General features: G+C 43.0%; 1 protein-coding gene across 1 annotated transcript in view; it reads right to left on the minus strand.

Moving 5' to 3' along the window:
• ect2 (epithelial cell transforming 2) overlaps positions 1 to 16,409 on the minus strand; it is a 299,642-nt gene that overhangs the window by 156,515 nt on the left and 126,718 nt on the right. The window contains 1 exon segment of the mRNA XM_088312727.1: positions 7,516 to 7,646. Coding sequence (XP_088168853.1) covers positions 7,516 to 7,646 — 131 coding nt within the window.

Below are 16,409 nucleotides of genomic sequence, written 5' to 3' on the forward strand. Positions count from 1 at the left end.
TTGTATTTCCATCTCTTATGTCCACACAGTAGTGTCCGGAACTGGTGAACTCAAGAGGCACTTGTTGCTTAAACATGACAACTCTGTCATTCTCCATGTCTAAGACAGTCCCTGCTTTCTTTAAAGACATTTTGCTCAACAATAAAGGAATATCAGCAGGAACAACTTCTGTTTCAATCTGACATTTTGTTTGTCCAATCTTGGCTGGGATCTTTACTTTTCTATTGGAGTGCACCACTTGCCCATCTCCAAATCTAAAAGGCCTGCAGCTTGGAGATTGTGTTTGCTGTAGTTTGTTCAGTTGACTTTGGTTCAGTTCTTTCAGGAAACAATCCAGCCACTTCTCACCACAAACAGTTCGGGTGCATGCAGTGTCAATTATGGCCGATCCCAGTGATTCAGCCAAAAATATCTCAGAGTTGGTCACAACCTTGGTAAACAGTGTGATGTTACACTCCTCCACACCATCACCTTCCATCAACTTGACTTCATTCCTCCGATGAGGACAATCCTTCGCCCAATGATACGTGCTTTGACAAATAGCACATTTTGTTCGCTTGCCATATTTGTCGAGTGAATTTGTACCTTGCTGTGGCGGCCGCTGTCCACTCTGTGACGAGACGTTGCTTCTCCTGAATTTTTCGGGTACTCTTTGCTTTTGATCCGTGTAAAAGGCGGTATCCTTCATCTCACTGCCGTTAATTGCGCCGGTGATTTTCCCTCCGAAAATCCTTTTCAACGCTGATTTCATCGATGCAAATGTCAAGTCCGTGCACGCCGTTAGCGCCAGCTGTCTATTCTTCTCCTCGAGACACGCTGTATCCAGTAGTTTAAACGCTAACACAGCGTCAGGCAGGGCCATGTTGTACTTTTTCATCCGGTTGTATCTTTGCTCGAAGTCTATTATATAGTCCGCCATGGACGCCGCACTGTCTTTTGCTATCGAGTCTAAATTCGAATACGCTTAGACCCAGCGCCACCGCAAGTGCCTGCTTCTTTTCTTCCAAGTCCGTAACAAGTCTCCAAATGCTAACTTCATTTTTCCAGCACTCGTATGGTCTGGCTTCGTCGAATTTCGGCGGTACTCTATAGTTGGAAACCATCCTCTGCTACCATGTAAAGTTCATAAAACACGACGTTAAGCTTTCAACTGCTTTAATTCACCGCCATCTTCCTCATCCAGGCGAACACACAACACACCAGAGAGCCACACAGGTTCTCGCGATATCCGCGCACAACATGCGGGAAGTTAACAGTAACCACAGTGGGCAATAACAAAAGGCGCAGGGCAGGTCAAAAACAAAAATAACACAACACAGGTTGAGGAAGAAAAAACAAACAAACAAGAGCACAGAGGAATGGTAACGTTGCCGTACATAAGAGGAATTACGGAACGTATCCGAAGGGCAATGAGAAAATACAATATCAACACACCGGTCAAACCACACACAACTCTATGCCAAATACTGGTACACCCAAAAGAAAAAAATACACCCGGAAAACAAATGCAACACCATTTACGAAATTCCATGCAAATCATGCAATAAAACATACATTGGGGAGACAGAAAGTAGTTTAACCACAAGAAAGAAAGAACAAAAGACAGTGTGAGAAGGAGACGGCAATAAGACAAGAACAATAAAAGAACAAGCACAACAGGAAAATTACAAATCAGCCATCACCGACCACTGCAAAAGAGAAAACCACATCATGGACTGGGAGAAGGCCAGGGTTATCCGCACCGAAGAAAACAAACATCAGCGCTGCATCAGGGAGGCCACTGAGATCCGCAAACGAGGCACAAAAACCATCAACAGGGACGAGGGAGCCTTCATCCTCTCTACCACCTGGATCAGCGTCTTGGAGGAGTGAACGGACAGCGGGGGCAAGTCACGCCATCATGGAACATCAGCTGATAAAGACGAGTCACAAGACACCATCATGTGACTCTGAAGAAGGCGAAAGTCTCGCCGAAACATGTCAGGTAAAAAATTAACCTAAAACAAAATTGTCTGCTATATAAATGAATCAGTCAAAATATAAATAACAATAACAAGACAAAATGAACTTAATACAAATAGGATGTATTATTTACCCACTGTGAATGGAGACAATGATGACCATTGCAATAGGTGTTGTGACATGCAGACATGGCATGAGCTCATGGGTCACTGCAATTATGATTATATTCAATGGTTACAAGAGGTTGTTGATGGTAGGGCTGGGCAATATGGCTGAAAACTATATTGCGCAAGTATGTCATATCGGTCAATATTGATATATATTGAATTGTTTTTATTATTATTATTTATTTATTTATTTTACTATTGATAATAAAATGGGGAAAAGGGCTAAATTTTGATTTGTTTCATTTTAAAATCTATCATTTAACCGCTGTTTCGTCCAGTGCGTGTCCGGGTCGGGTGCTGGTCATTGGCTTAACTGTTAAAAAAGCCGGCCTCTCTACTCCAGCGCTCTCGTGTGATGGAACTACGGGCTGTTTTGTCCCGTGCGTGTCCGCCGGGGAGGGTGATTGTCATCGACCTAACTATTACGCCCGCCCGCCTCTCTCCTCCGGAGCTCTCTTGTGATGGAACTACGGGCCGTTTTGTCCCGCGCGTGTCCGGGGTGGGTGCTTGTGATTGGCTTTACTATTACGCAAGCCGGCCTCACTCCGGAGCTTCCTTGTGGTGGAACTATGAGCTGTTTCATACAGCGCGTGTCCGCAGAGGGTGCTTGTCATCGGCCTAACTGTTAAGTACGCCGGCCTCGCTCCTCCGGAGCTCTCGTATGATGGAGCAACGGCCCGTTTCGTCCCGTGCGTGTCCGGGGAGGGTGCTTGTTATAGTTCTGTTACGTATACAGGCCTCGTTCCTCCGGAGCTCTCGTGTGATGGAGCTACAGGCCGTTTCGTCCCGTGCATGCCTGGGGAGGGTGCTTGTTATCGGCTTAACTATTAAGCCTCTCTCCTCCGGAACTACCATGTGATGGAACTGTGGGCCGTTTTGTCAAATAATGTAATTGGTGCACGTTATTTGACATGGCGAGATGCATGCTAATTGAGAGTGGTTTAGCAAAGATGTTATGGACCTATGCAGTCCAGACAGCAGCTATTGTGAGAACAGATGTTTCAACAATAGAATAAAACAGACAACTTATCAAATGCTAACAGGGAAACAACCTAACCTCTCCAGGATGCAAAAGTTTGGTTCTAAATGTTTTCCTTATAAACAGAACAGAAAGAAACCCGACTCCAAATATGAGGAGGGAATATTTGTTGGGTGTGACAAAAATAGCCCTGCCTATTTAGTGTTCTATCTCAGACAGTGAAAAGTGCAAAAACACAGATTAGTGAAGTTTGTAGCAAAAGCTGTATCAGAGCAGGAAACCCAGACTTTCACTAGTGATGATGATGATGATCTGGTACCAGTGTTGTTTTCGTCAACGATGCCGAGAATATTTCGTTAACGCCCCTATTTTCATGATGACGATTTAAACAAGGTTTTTTGATGACGAAAACATGACGTGACGTACATGAATTTTTGTTGACGAGACGGGACGAAATTGTTTGCGTTTGGTTCCTCAGACGCTCAGGATTTATGACAAGCCTTCCTATTGTACATGTTATCTGTCTTTCAAAAAATGCAATGCTGGTGCAACCTATCCTTCGTTTGGGCACGACCAGGGCAGCACACAGGGCACATGGGCCGCAAACACAGCCGAACAACAAAACACAAACACGTCTGCAGTCATTCGTCTCGGCTTGCGCACACTGACTGACACACTTTCCTTCGATGGAGCACGGCGACAATGACTCTCGGTAGACTACTTCGTTCTGATAATAGCAAGCTCTTACAAGTAAACAAGACATATGTTTGATAGAGTTTGGACTTGTGCGACTGTATTTGAAGTCTAGTACTAGTCTATGTTGTTGAAACGTTTTTATTTTATGTTGCTTTGAGTGAAATAAAGCCACAACAGTTGCCAAATAAAACGTTTTTTTTCTTGGCTTATTTTAGAGCAATAAGCATTGATTCCACTGTTACCACTTTTATCTGTTTGTAATGCATAATCCTTAGTAGTCGATCAAAGTCTTTACTAATGGGTGGAAACATTGTATGCCTATTTTGAACTAAAATGAAAACTTTGAGTTTACGTCCAATAAATTTATGAAAACTAGACTAAAACCTTTTTTTGGCGTTTCTGTCGACTAAAACTAAACTAAAATCTTTTTTGAGTTTTTGTTGACTAAAACTAGACTGACTATCACGAATAGGAATGACTAAATTTTTGTCCAAATGACTAAGACTAAGACTAAATCTAAAATGCCTGCCAAAAACAACACTGTCTGGTATACAACCAACCAATGGCAAATCAATCTGCACCAGCCAAGTGTGAGCCCGAATGCCACTCAGGGTCATGACCAAACATAGACTGGTGAAACTCAACAAAAGCGATATCCTTCCAGAGAGTGAAAGAAACCAAAATATTGGTATGAATTAGGGCTGCAGGACTTTCGAAAAAACTGACATTGCGATTTTTGGGGCGGTTGCGATGTATATTGCGATATTGGACCTAGAAAAATTCTCACCGGATGACTCAAATAGCTCAGTTTGGGAAGAATTTGGTTAACTCAACATGACACCATTGGATTCATATAATAATTCAGATATTTAACATTGTAGTTCCCCCTTCAATGTAAACCAGCAGCAAAAATATTAAACATATTTTAAACAAAAAATAAATAAAAGAGCAGGTGCCCTTGTCCCTTGACTCCTACAAAAACACAAGAATATAAAAAACCTTGAAAGCAGCAACAGTTATAAACATCTTTAAAATATAAAATATGAAACAACTAATTTGCGGGGGGTGAGCAAAACTGTCTGTGTATCTCTACACTGTAGAGCATAGTGTAGCGTGCTGCTTTTATGACACAAACCAAAAGTTTCCGTGTTCTAAAAAAAATAAATAAATAAAAAATAGAAACATCGCACGTCCTACGATGTGACTATTGTGCATTTGCACATTGCAATTGCGATGTTCAAACGGCATATCGTGCAGGCCTAGTATGAATATATCAGTGGCGAGGAATTTGATGATCAGATTTTCACGAATGTTGACTACTGTTACCGGTTAATGTGTAACAAACCTGGAACAAACAGCGAAGCCATAACCTTATCCAAAGCAAAGCAATGGAGTGATGCAATGGAGGATGAGATGCAGTCGATCAAAGAAAACAACACATTTACCTGGACTAACTTACCTAGGGGTAAGAAAACAGTGGGGGATAGATGAGTGTATGCGCTTAAAAACAATACTGAAGGACGTGACAATTACAAAGCACGTTACGTTGCAAAGGGATATAGTCAAAAGATGGGTGTAGATTATGATGAGAGATTTTCACCCACCGCAAACATGACTAGCATTAGAGTGCTAATGCAAAAAGCAGTACAAGATAACCTGATTTTGCATCAGATGGATGTCAAAACGGCATACTTGAACGCACCAAATGACTGTGAAATTTACATGGAACAGCTGAAGGCTATTAGGTCAAATCAAGCACTGGAGACAAAATGGTGTGCATGTTACAAAAGTCACTTTAGAGACGAAAACAATCCGGCAGAAATTGGAACAAAATGCTGCATGACAAAAAGCAATTCATGTAAGCTTTTTCCCAATGTTTAGTGTGGTCAAGATAATGTGAGAGCAAGTGGGGGTGTTAAAGATGTCCATTCAAATGTGTTCAAATTTTGTTGGCATGTATATTTATTAGTTAATGTTTCTTTGATTCTTTGTCGCTTTATATAAAAGTCTTCACTTCTTCCACACCTTCAGATGAGAAAGGTTGTGTGTAGTTATTCCTCTGTCAAAACAGAAATTCTGGTTTGCTGATCCTGAAAATAGTCGGGCGCAAGCAGGCTAGTGCTACGCCCACAACGTGTAAGGAAATACTTTACTAATTCCTGTAACAAATTGCCCACAGCTTTGCTATTTAAATGGCATATTACTAATATTGCTTGCTAAATTTCTCACCGGGAATTAAAAAATTACAAACATATTTTTGTGTGGGGTGTGTTTGAAGCGAACCTCTCTCTTTTACAAATTTACCAACTAGCCGTGGAAAGGTTTGTAAAATTTTTTGAAGTTACCAAATATACTTTGGATGGATGGATCGATAAGATTATTATTGCACAGATCAGTGCAGCCTCAGCTCTGTACATACTTGAACAGCTGTTGTTGATAGTATCGCCCAGCACTGACACTTTAAAGCACTCAAGGACCTGTATAATTGCACACACAAAGTTGCATTACATGTACTGCTGCTGGACACTTAATAAAACGGTTATCATCTGCACAACTGTCATAGTATTCTAAGTATTGTACCACTGATCACTCCATCTCTGCTGTTAGGACTGCCCAAATTGTTGCACGGTGGTCATTGGGTGGTATTACTGCACAATTATACCTCTGCATCACTAAAAGATTTTCAATACTTAAATGTCATGTCTTTGTTCTTCATATTTTCCTGTTACTGTAATACTAATGTAGCTCATACTGCCGGAGACAAATTCCCTGTGTGTTTTACATGCTTAGCCAATAAAGATTATTATGATTGCGAAAAGGCAAGCAGTCATTGTTTTATATTGCATATTAGGGCTGGGCGATAAAAAAATTAGAATGTCCAGTTTGGTGATTAGGATGTCTGGGATGATTGTGTTAAATGCTGAGGTGAAGTCCACAAAGAGCATTCTATCATAGCTCTGTTGTTGTTCCAGGTGGCCCAACACAACATGCAGAGCAGTTTTGATGGCGTCCTCAGTGGATCGGTTAGCTCGGTATGCAAACTGGAAGGGGTCCAGTGTGGGAGAAAGGCAGCCTCTGATGTGCTGGAGAACCAGTTTCTCAAAGCATTTCATGATGACTGGTGTGAGAGCAACATGACGGTAGTCATTCAGGTGGATTATGGGTGACTTTTTGGGGACAGGAATCCATATTTTCTTATAAAATAACTGAAAATATATCATGATGTATGGTTATCATGAAACAAAATGGCCTATATTGAAAAGATTTGGAATATGAATGAAAAATAGATCACTGGTGATAAAAATGGAAAATAAAAATGGAATAAATATTTATGAGGTAGTGTATTCCTTTATAAGAGTATGTCTTCATTCATTCAGGTGATGGAATAAATTTATTCTATTTCCATTGATTTCAATCGGAAACATTGCTTTAGTTGACGAACATTTCAGGTTGCAAACTGAGTCTTGAAATTAATTTAGTTTGTGAATGGAGGTTCCACTCAAACTATTTTGGTTAACACAGATAGATAATTTTACTACTCTTATCCAGCAAAAAGATAACCAAAATTATCTTTTCAGATGCAGTTTTAGATTTGGATGTTAGCTCAAATAGGAATTGAGCGAAAAATAATTGTTTTTCATCAACTAAATTGTGTTCCTTATTGGAAATAAATACAATTAAATGGAAAAAAGGCCTCCCCAAATCACTGACCATGTCTCAAAGTCCTCTCTTCCATACTTGTTCTCTCTTCATCTGAAAACCCCCAAAAACTGAGGATGCAGTCTTGGAATGGAGGAACTTTGAATCGTGCTCGAAAATCTTCCTCTCCAGCATGGAATGACCTGATTTTATGGAAAAGGAAAAGGAAAAGGTTACTATCAAAAATTCAATTCTAAATAGTAGATTGGACTTTTGAATTTGAAACAAACACAGTTCTCATAACTTTACAAATATCTGTACTAAATAACTCTGAAAAACATGACAAAATGTAACAAATGAAACTTGAAATTTAAAATGGGATTGCGGCTTTTCTGTTTTCCTTATGGAAGGAGCTCCAATTGAATGTTAGGCGAGCCCCCTCTCTGTCCACTTTTAAAAGTCGTTTGAAGACACATTTTTATTCTTCAGCTTTCGACTGAACATGAGACTGTCGCTGTTCTGCTGTTCTTCTGGTAGCTATTGTTTACGTGTTTTAATTTGTGTTCTAATTTCCCGCAAATTTATATTACACCATATGGAAAGCACTTTGTTACAGCTCCAACTATAGTGAAATGCGCAATATAAATAAAGTTGTATTGTATTGTATTCCATCGTCAAATAGGTCTGCGTTTGGGTGTCTGAAAGGTGGCGCATGTAACTGTGAGGAAGAGACTTCAGCCTGCGCACTAATCACAGCCCGCTTAAAACTCTTCTATCCACAAAAGGCTTTGGGAGGCCAGGAATGAGAATTGCGAGGTGGTTTGCCCGTCTTATGTGCTTCAACTACAGTGAGAAAGCAACCTTGGCCTGGAAAATGTGGGAGCGGACTGTCTGTCGCGCCTGCCCCTGCCTGTTATTGACCAACTGGAGCTGGAGGAGGACACTGTAGCGCTGGTGACTGTTGATCTGATTTCACACCACCTACACAGACAGCCCTGTTCACCCGGGGAGGCCACACATTCCAAAGGGCCTGTTACCCTATCTTCGTTTATGTACTGATGGCTGAGATGTATGGCTACCTGATACGTGGCACTCATTGTGTTGTGACACCTAGCTCACACGACCCACCAAGGCATCATAAACACCAAAACGAGGCTGAGGGAACTCTACTGATGGCCTAGAATGGACTACGATTGTCTGCCATCAAGTTGTGTCGTACCTGCTCCCAGCATGACAAAACATTCAGGACACGGGCTCTCCTCTGCAATCTGTTGCCTTTCCCAATGTTGCTTGGCCAAAACTCACTAAATAAATAAATATAAAAATAGCGGGTCCATTCCACTCTGCTATCACACAAGTGGACTATTACAGCAAATGGCCAGAAGTGGCCTTCACATCAGATGTGTCGTCTGCCACTGTCGTTGCCTTCCTGTCCACCGTCTTCAGCTGGGAGCGCAACCCAATCAACTAGTTGTGGACAAGGGGACTTCCTTCGTGTCTGCGGAGTTTGAGGATTATTTGACAGTGCAGGGCATTACATAATGCTGCAGTTCCATTTATTATCCTTGTAGCAATGGGGAAATTGAGAGATGGCTCAAAGTCCTGAAAGACTGTCTCCAGACTGCTGACATTGAGGACAGGCCCTGGGAGCCTTCTTTCACAGCTTTTCTTCGATTATACCGAGCTACTCCCCATGCAGTAACTCAAAGCTCTCCGGTTGAGCTGCTGCACGGTTGTCCTTTCCGTACCAGCCGCCCCCTCCTGCTTCTACTCGGTGTGGGACTTTGAGACGCACCATGGTGCTGAAACAAGCCAAAGTTAAAGTGTAAACCGATGTGCGTCGTGGTGCAAAGTCGCACACTTGTGACTTGCATCTGCTGCATGCTCCAACCGGAGGATGTTTACATGCCCCCTCCTGCTGCCACGCCTCCTCAAGCATCTGCTGTTCTCCAGCGAGGCCGCAGGAAGATTCACAATCCTGCTTGGTTGGAGGACTATGTTCCCTGAGTTTTTCAGGGGGGTGGGTTCAGTTTTTTGAGCTGTCGGAAAGTATGGATGGTTTACGTTAATGGACTGTTGCATTCTGACTAGTTGGACTGCTTTAGCAACAAAAGGAGAAAAATAGTTATTGGGGAGAAAAAACGTGAAATTATTCTGTTTTGATATACGGTGACGCTGGGAAAGGGAGGGACATCTGCCGTGTTTGGTGAAGGTGCGTTTCATTTGTAATCAATCATTCTTTAGCAAAGTCCCTGACATTCTCAGCTGCTTTCAGTACAGATCTAACTGTAGCTTGAGTTTTGAATCCCTGAAATACTTCTGAAATGTTCATGGTTTACTTAATTTGCTGCCTGTTGTCTGATTATGACTAGTCAGGTAATTGGTTTGGGTGTTCATTAAAAAAAATAAATCTTTATTGCTGGAAGGTTATTACTAAAAGAGAAGGATATGTGGTGTTGTCTTGCATGGTTTACTATTACACTAGGTGGCAGTAGCCTATATGGCAGAGGTATTCAATTAAAAGTCACAGAGGTCCACGACTAAAATCTCTTCCAATTAAAAGGTCCGAACCAAAGTCCAACTTCCCTTAATGTCTTGCCTATGTTCACATTTTTATATAGTTTCAATATTTAGTCATTTTCAACAATCATATACTAAACATTTAGCAATGTTCCCATTAAACACGCCAGTCAAACAAATACATGGGGTTTATTTCACATTCAAGAAAATGTGGCTCCAGGAACTTAAGGGTGCCACTTCCAGAAAAAACAGTAAAATATCTCCTGCAGAAATATATCAAGTGCTAAGCGTTGAGTTAACATCTTTTACCTTTTTTTCTTAAATCAAAGAGTTATCAAAAAAAACGGAAAGCCTAATTATCCAAGTAAGACAGGTCAACATGATCAGTACACAATCAATAAAATGGCTGTCCTCATGAAAAACTAATTCAAAATGAGCTTTAACACCACCTTTTCTTTTGAATATGTTTTTACCTTCTCTTAATGAGAAAAATGAGTTTGTGACTGCCCTGCCAGTGACTTAAATCTGGGTTGGAATGGAGTCAGGGCCATTGGGATTTGGTATATTATTTCACACATCTGGGTTTTGTGTTTTCCTTTAAATAATGTTTGTGCAACCGCATTTAAGCACTCCTTCACAACTTCCCCATCACTGAATGTTTTTTTTTTTTTATTCAAACATAAGGGTGTCCACATGTGCACTTGGCACCAGGACACTCTAGGCCGCAGTTCAATGATCGACTTTGTAGTCGTGTCATCGGATTTGCGGCCGCATGTTTTGGACACTCGGGAGAAGAGAGGGGCGGAGCTGTCAACTGATCACCACCTGGTGGTGAGTTGGCTCCGATGGTAGGGAAAGATGCCGGTCCGACACGGCAGACCCAAACGTATTGCGAGGGTCTGCTGGGAACGCTTGGCAGAATGCCCTGTCAGGAAGAATTTCAACTCCCACCTCCGGCAGAACTTTGCCCACGTACCAGGGAGGCGGGGAACATTGAGTCTGAGTGGACCATGTATCGTGCCTCCATTGTGGAGGCAGCCGATCGAAGCTGTGGACGTAAGGTTGTCAGTGCCTGTCGTGGCGGCAACCCCTGAACCAGCTGGTGGACACCAGCGGTAAGGCATGCTGTCAGGCTGAAGAAGGAGTGCTATCAGGCCTTTCTTGCCTGTGGGACTCCGGAGGCAGATGACGGGTACCGACTGGCCAAGCGGAATACGGCTTCGGTGGTTGCTTAAGCAAAAACTTGGGCGTGGGAGGAGTTTGGTGAGGCTATGGAAAACGACTTCCAGACGGCTTAGAGGAAATTCTGGTCCACCATCCGGCGTCTCAGGAGAGGGAAGCAGTGCACCATTAACACTGTTTATAGTGGAGATGGGGTGCTGCTGACCTTGACTCGGGACGTTGCGAGTCGGTGGGGAGAAGACCTCCTCAATTCCACCGACACGCCTCCCTTTGAGGAAGCAGAGCCTGGGGACTCACAGGTGGACTCACCTATCTCTGGGGCTGAAGTAACCGATTCTGTTCCTAACTTTTATGGACAGAATTTCTCGCCGCAGTCGAGGCAATGAAGGTGTCCGGTTTGGTGGCCTCAGTATTGAATCTCTGCTTTTTGCAGAGAATGTGATACTGTTGGCTTCTTCAAGCCGTGATCTCCAGTCTCACTGGAGCGGTTGGGATGAAGATCAGCACCTCCAAATCTGAGACAATGGTTCTGTCGGAAAAGGGTGGAGTGCCCTCTCCAGGTCGGGGAAGAGATCCTGCCCCAAGTGGAGGAGTTTAAGTATCTTGGGGTCTTGTTCACGAGTGAAGGGAGTATGAAGCGAGTGATAGACAGGCGGATCTGTGCAGCATGGGGCTGTCGTGGTGAAGAGGGAGCTGAGCCAAAAGACAAAGCTCTCTTTACCCGTCGATCTACGTTCCTACGATCATCTACGGTCACGAGCTGTGGGTCGTGACCGAAAGAACAAGATCTCGGATACAAGTGGCCGAAATGAGTTTCCTCCGCAGCGTGTCCGGGCTCTCCCTTAGAGATAGGGTGAGAAGCTCGGCCATCCGGGAGGGACTCAGTGTCAAGCCACTGCTCCTCCACGTTGAGGCCAGCCAGATGAGGTAGCTCGGGCATCTGATTAGGATGCCTCCTGGACGCCTCCCTGGTGAGGTGTTCCGGGCATGTCCCACCAGCAGGAGGCCCCGAGGACGACCCAGGACACGCTGGAGAGACTATGTCTCCTGGCTGGCCTTGGAACGCCTGGGGATCCCTCCGGAAGACATGGCTGGGAAGAGGGAAGTCTGGGCTTCCCTGCTGAAGCTGCTGCCTCCGCGACCCGACCCCGGTAAGCAACGGATAATGGATGGATGGACGTTGCAGTGCTTTGGTCATCGAATACACTTGGCTATTGTTTTTTTTTCATTAGGTTTTTTTTTTGTTTTTTGTTTTTTTTTTATGTCTGACGCGTTGGGGCTCAATGCGATGAATGGTAGACAGGGTGTTGTAGCACAACAAAGCACTGACCCAGGTTCTGTCTGAAGACAGAAAACCCAACACCTGGTACCCACTTGGCAAGACATTGAGGTCCTTGAATCCCTAAATGGTGGCTCAAACCCCTCCAAGAGTTTACAAACATCCTCTGGTGAACATTACGTTAGTGTGTTGTACCGCACAGCCATCTGATTGGCTGAAGCTGAAACACTCCCAGAATGCAGTGCAGTAACTTTATGTGTGATATTTATTTCTTTTTGGGGTATGAATGGCATGAGAGATGCATGTTTTGTGTTAATTGTATTTCTTTGTTTCGTTGTTTGCTTGTACGCTGTTCAGTGGATGTTCCGTGATAGTTTTGGTTGTGACTGTAAGGAGTGTGACATTCCTCCCCTGACATAGATCATCTCAACCTGTTAATACGTTTTTTTGTATTTGTCCCGTACTGTCTCGGTACGGGCCTCAGTGCACGTGGTCATACGATGAATATGTCTGAGGGGAAAAAATGTAAACGCCTGAACACACGCAACCGCCACATTTGTTGTTATTGGAACAAATAACTGTGTGACAGCATTGTTTGACCTCCATGCAGTATGTTGCAAGTCATAGTTTCAAAATGCTAACATACGTAAGATGGCATCAAGCCGATACGCCAGTTACCGGGTGGAGAAAAAATAACCCGCTGCTTTCAAGCAGTCTGGAGAAGTGAAAGCAGACAGCTAAAGAAATGCCTGAAGCAACCGGCATATACATACCAAAAACTATGTTGTTACAGCTCCAGCTGTTGTGAAATGCGCTCTATAAATTTGTAATGTATTGTATTGCATGCGCTCATCAGTCTCCCCATACGTAAAAGGGTGTTAACCTATTTATTTTTTTAATTATTATTTCTGAACAACCCGAGTTGTTTTACAACATATGGAAAGCGCTTTGTTACAGCTACAGCTGTTGTGAAATGCAGTATATAAATAAAGTTATATTGTATATATTATTTGCATATAAAGCCTCATGGTTATGGTTTTCTATGAAATAGTCCATCCAACCAGCAATCCATCTATCCAGTATCCAAGCCGCCTCATGCATGGTGAAGCCTAGCAGTCTCCGTAGTAAATTGTCTACATATGCAAGCGCTTTGCATTTCCTGTACAGTAAGTGGCTGCAGGACATCGTTCGCAACTGTTTACCTTTCCGCTGAACACATGCTGGTAATAAATTAAGCATATCTTCTTCAGACATTTATAGACGCCTTATTGACACAGACTTTAAATTTACACCACGACAATAGCCCGAAACTCTTGGTGTTTGTGACTTATCAAATATTTGTCACATTTCCAGAGAGAACAAGCATCGGATAAAAGAGACTTGCCCTGGGTAAACACGTTGACTTAATAATTTGTGCAAATCAACAAAATTAGGCAGTTTACCCGATTTTGCTGGTCCGTCCTACGCAACCGGGGCACCCTTCCATCATCGTTCCTCCGTTTGTATTCATAACATGACCGTCCTAAGCTCATTCGTCTTATTTCTAGGGATGTAAAGACTCATCGAAAATCGATTTACCATATTTTCACGGCCAAAAAACGTGCTGTATCAAAGGCCACAGGGTCGGTTGTGGGTGATATTTTTGTATTTTACACCTACACTAACCGCATCGCACTATGAGGCGTATGCGAGCTCGCGCATGCTAACTCGCACATAGAGAAAGGCATCTTGGTCGATGGCAATATCACTGTTGGCATAGGAGCGCATGTGACAGCTAAGCATACCAACGATGTCAGGGGAGAGATGTCACTAATCACCACACCCCTTAGAGTTACGGTTTAAAATCCAAACCAAAATTATCACCAAACAGTAGGGCTGCACGATTTTGAAAAAATAACTAATTGCGATTATTCAGACCAATATTGCGATTACGATTTGATTTGCATTTTTTGTATTTTACGCGTTAAAATGCTGTTATCCGTTTCTGCTTCGACTTGCTTTATCTTATATACTCTTCAACTTTTCCTTTACACTTGTCTCTCATTTCCTTGCTCGCCACTGCAGCATATCTGCTCATCTCCTCCACTGCACTCTTCCTCACACATGCGCACACACACCCAAACGTCACACACAAGCTTGTCACAATGCTCGCAAAACGACGATTGTGAGTCAGTTTAGTTTCAGACAAAGAATTTGATTAATATTATGATACAAATCACTAATGTCACCATTTGATGAAAAGTACAAGGCACTCTCTTCTGGCGATTGTATTGTATTGCATTGTATTAGTTTTTTGGGGGCTAGAAAAGCATCATATTCACCATTGCTTGTATCAGACATGCACGATCACGAGTTATAACGTTGCCATTAGTGCTGAAAAGATGCTCTAAGAGGGAGCTTGTCGCCGGTACGCACAAATACTTACGAGATAGTTTTCCGATGCCAATTTTTTTAATAATGTGAATGCTACTGTTCGCGATCTTAGCTTAGCACCTGAATGACAGCTAGTTGTTGCCTCTCCTTCATCTGTTTGTTTCGAATCTGTTTGACAGTCTTCATACTCAAATCGGTGGTGGTGTTTTAAACGTTGAAATACGTTGGTCGTGTCAATGATGGTGAAGTGGTACATTCGCCTGATTTGTCTGCAGGCAGTGTGGGTTCAGTTCCCACTCAATGACAGTGTCTATGTTGGCCCTGTGACTGGCTGGTGATCAGTTCAGGGTGTGGTGCTCCTTTCGCCCGTAGTCACCTGGGATAGGCGCCAGCACCCTCCCGCGACCCTGTACAGGATTAGCGGTGTGGATAATGACATGACATGACATACGTTGGTCCTGTTGCCTCTGGATCTGATGCTTTTTTTTTTTTTTCGATGCGGTTCATTTTTGTTGAATCCACCGTATGTCCAAATAATAGAGGTACCGCCCGTCTATAGCGCGAGCTTCTCCCTATCCACATCGGCAGAAGTTACTTCCATTACATCCACTTCGGTACACGGCAATCACAGAAAAAAACAGGGGCACGGGTAGTGTGTTATTGTCGGACTGCGCTGACTGTAGGCACCGGAGCGCAGATAACACATGTTCCCCTACAACACTGACTGGCCAGCGCCATTAAGACCCGAGCATCACCAATTCTGGTTGGCTAATTCATTTGTCAAACGCCAAAGGTTGGGGGAGCGTGGAAAAACAATACAAAACCTCACTGTCTTGCGATTAGATAATTGCACTACGTCAAACCTCAATGTCGATTTGATTTCCATTTATCGTGCAGCCCTACTGAACAGCACAGAAGCAAACAATGAAATAAAGAAATAAAATTAACACAAAACATGTATCTCTTATGCCATTCATATCCCAAAAAGAAATAAAAATAGAACAAAAAGTTGCAGTGTATTCTGGGAGCCTATCAGCCTCAGCCAATCAGATGGCGCGTTAGAGAAATGTGAGTGGTTTGTTTTGGGCAGTGTCTAAACCTGTGATGTTTCTTGCTTGCAATAACATGAATGATAAGGCAGACGATGACATTGTGGATAGCTGCCCCTTTGTCCAGCTTTCTCATGCACGGACATACTGGTCTGTTCTAACTACTTACTGTAGTGCAAACCATCCCCAAAAAGAGGTATTGACAGAATGTATTCGTCACAGTCAATTTTGCGCACAGTGGTCTTAACTTTAACCAGCAGGGTGAGCTAACATGCACTCTGAAAAGCCCTTAGTGGGAACAGACCCGTTGCTCGGCACAGTAATACGTGTGCAGGTCTGTGGCTTTGTGTACACACTAGGCGCGTCGCATTACAAGGCACATCGTCTTGTTTTGTGGAATATTTGGGACTTTAAAGTGCGCCTTATGGTCGCGAAAAACGGTAATATCAACAAACTGCTCAAAATATGTATCGATATAAAAAAATAAAAGAATCGATTTGCAACGCCATGCTAACCAAGGCCGTTCTCGTATGTCTGTGCTGTGAATAAGCTGCATACGCACA

This window comes from Idiotropiscis lumnitzeri, chromosome 13 (genome assembly GCF_059441095.1).
Source record: "Idiotropiscis lumnitzeri isolate Australia: NSW breed Sydney's pygmy pipehorse chromosome 13, RoL_Ilum_1.0, whole genome shotgun sequence".
NCBI lineage: Eukaryota > Metazoa > Chordata > Actinopteri > Syngnathiformes > Syngnathidae > Idiotropiscis > Idiotropiscis lumnitzeri.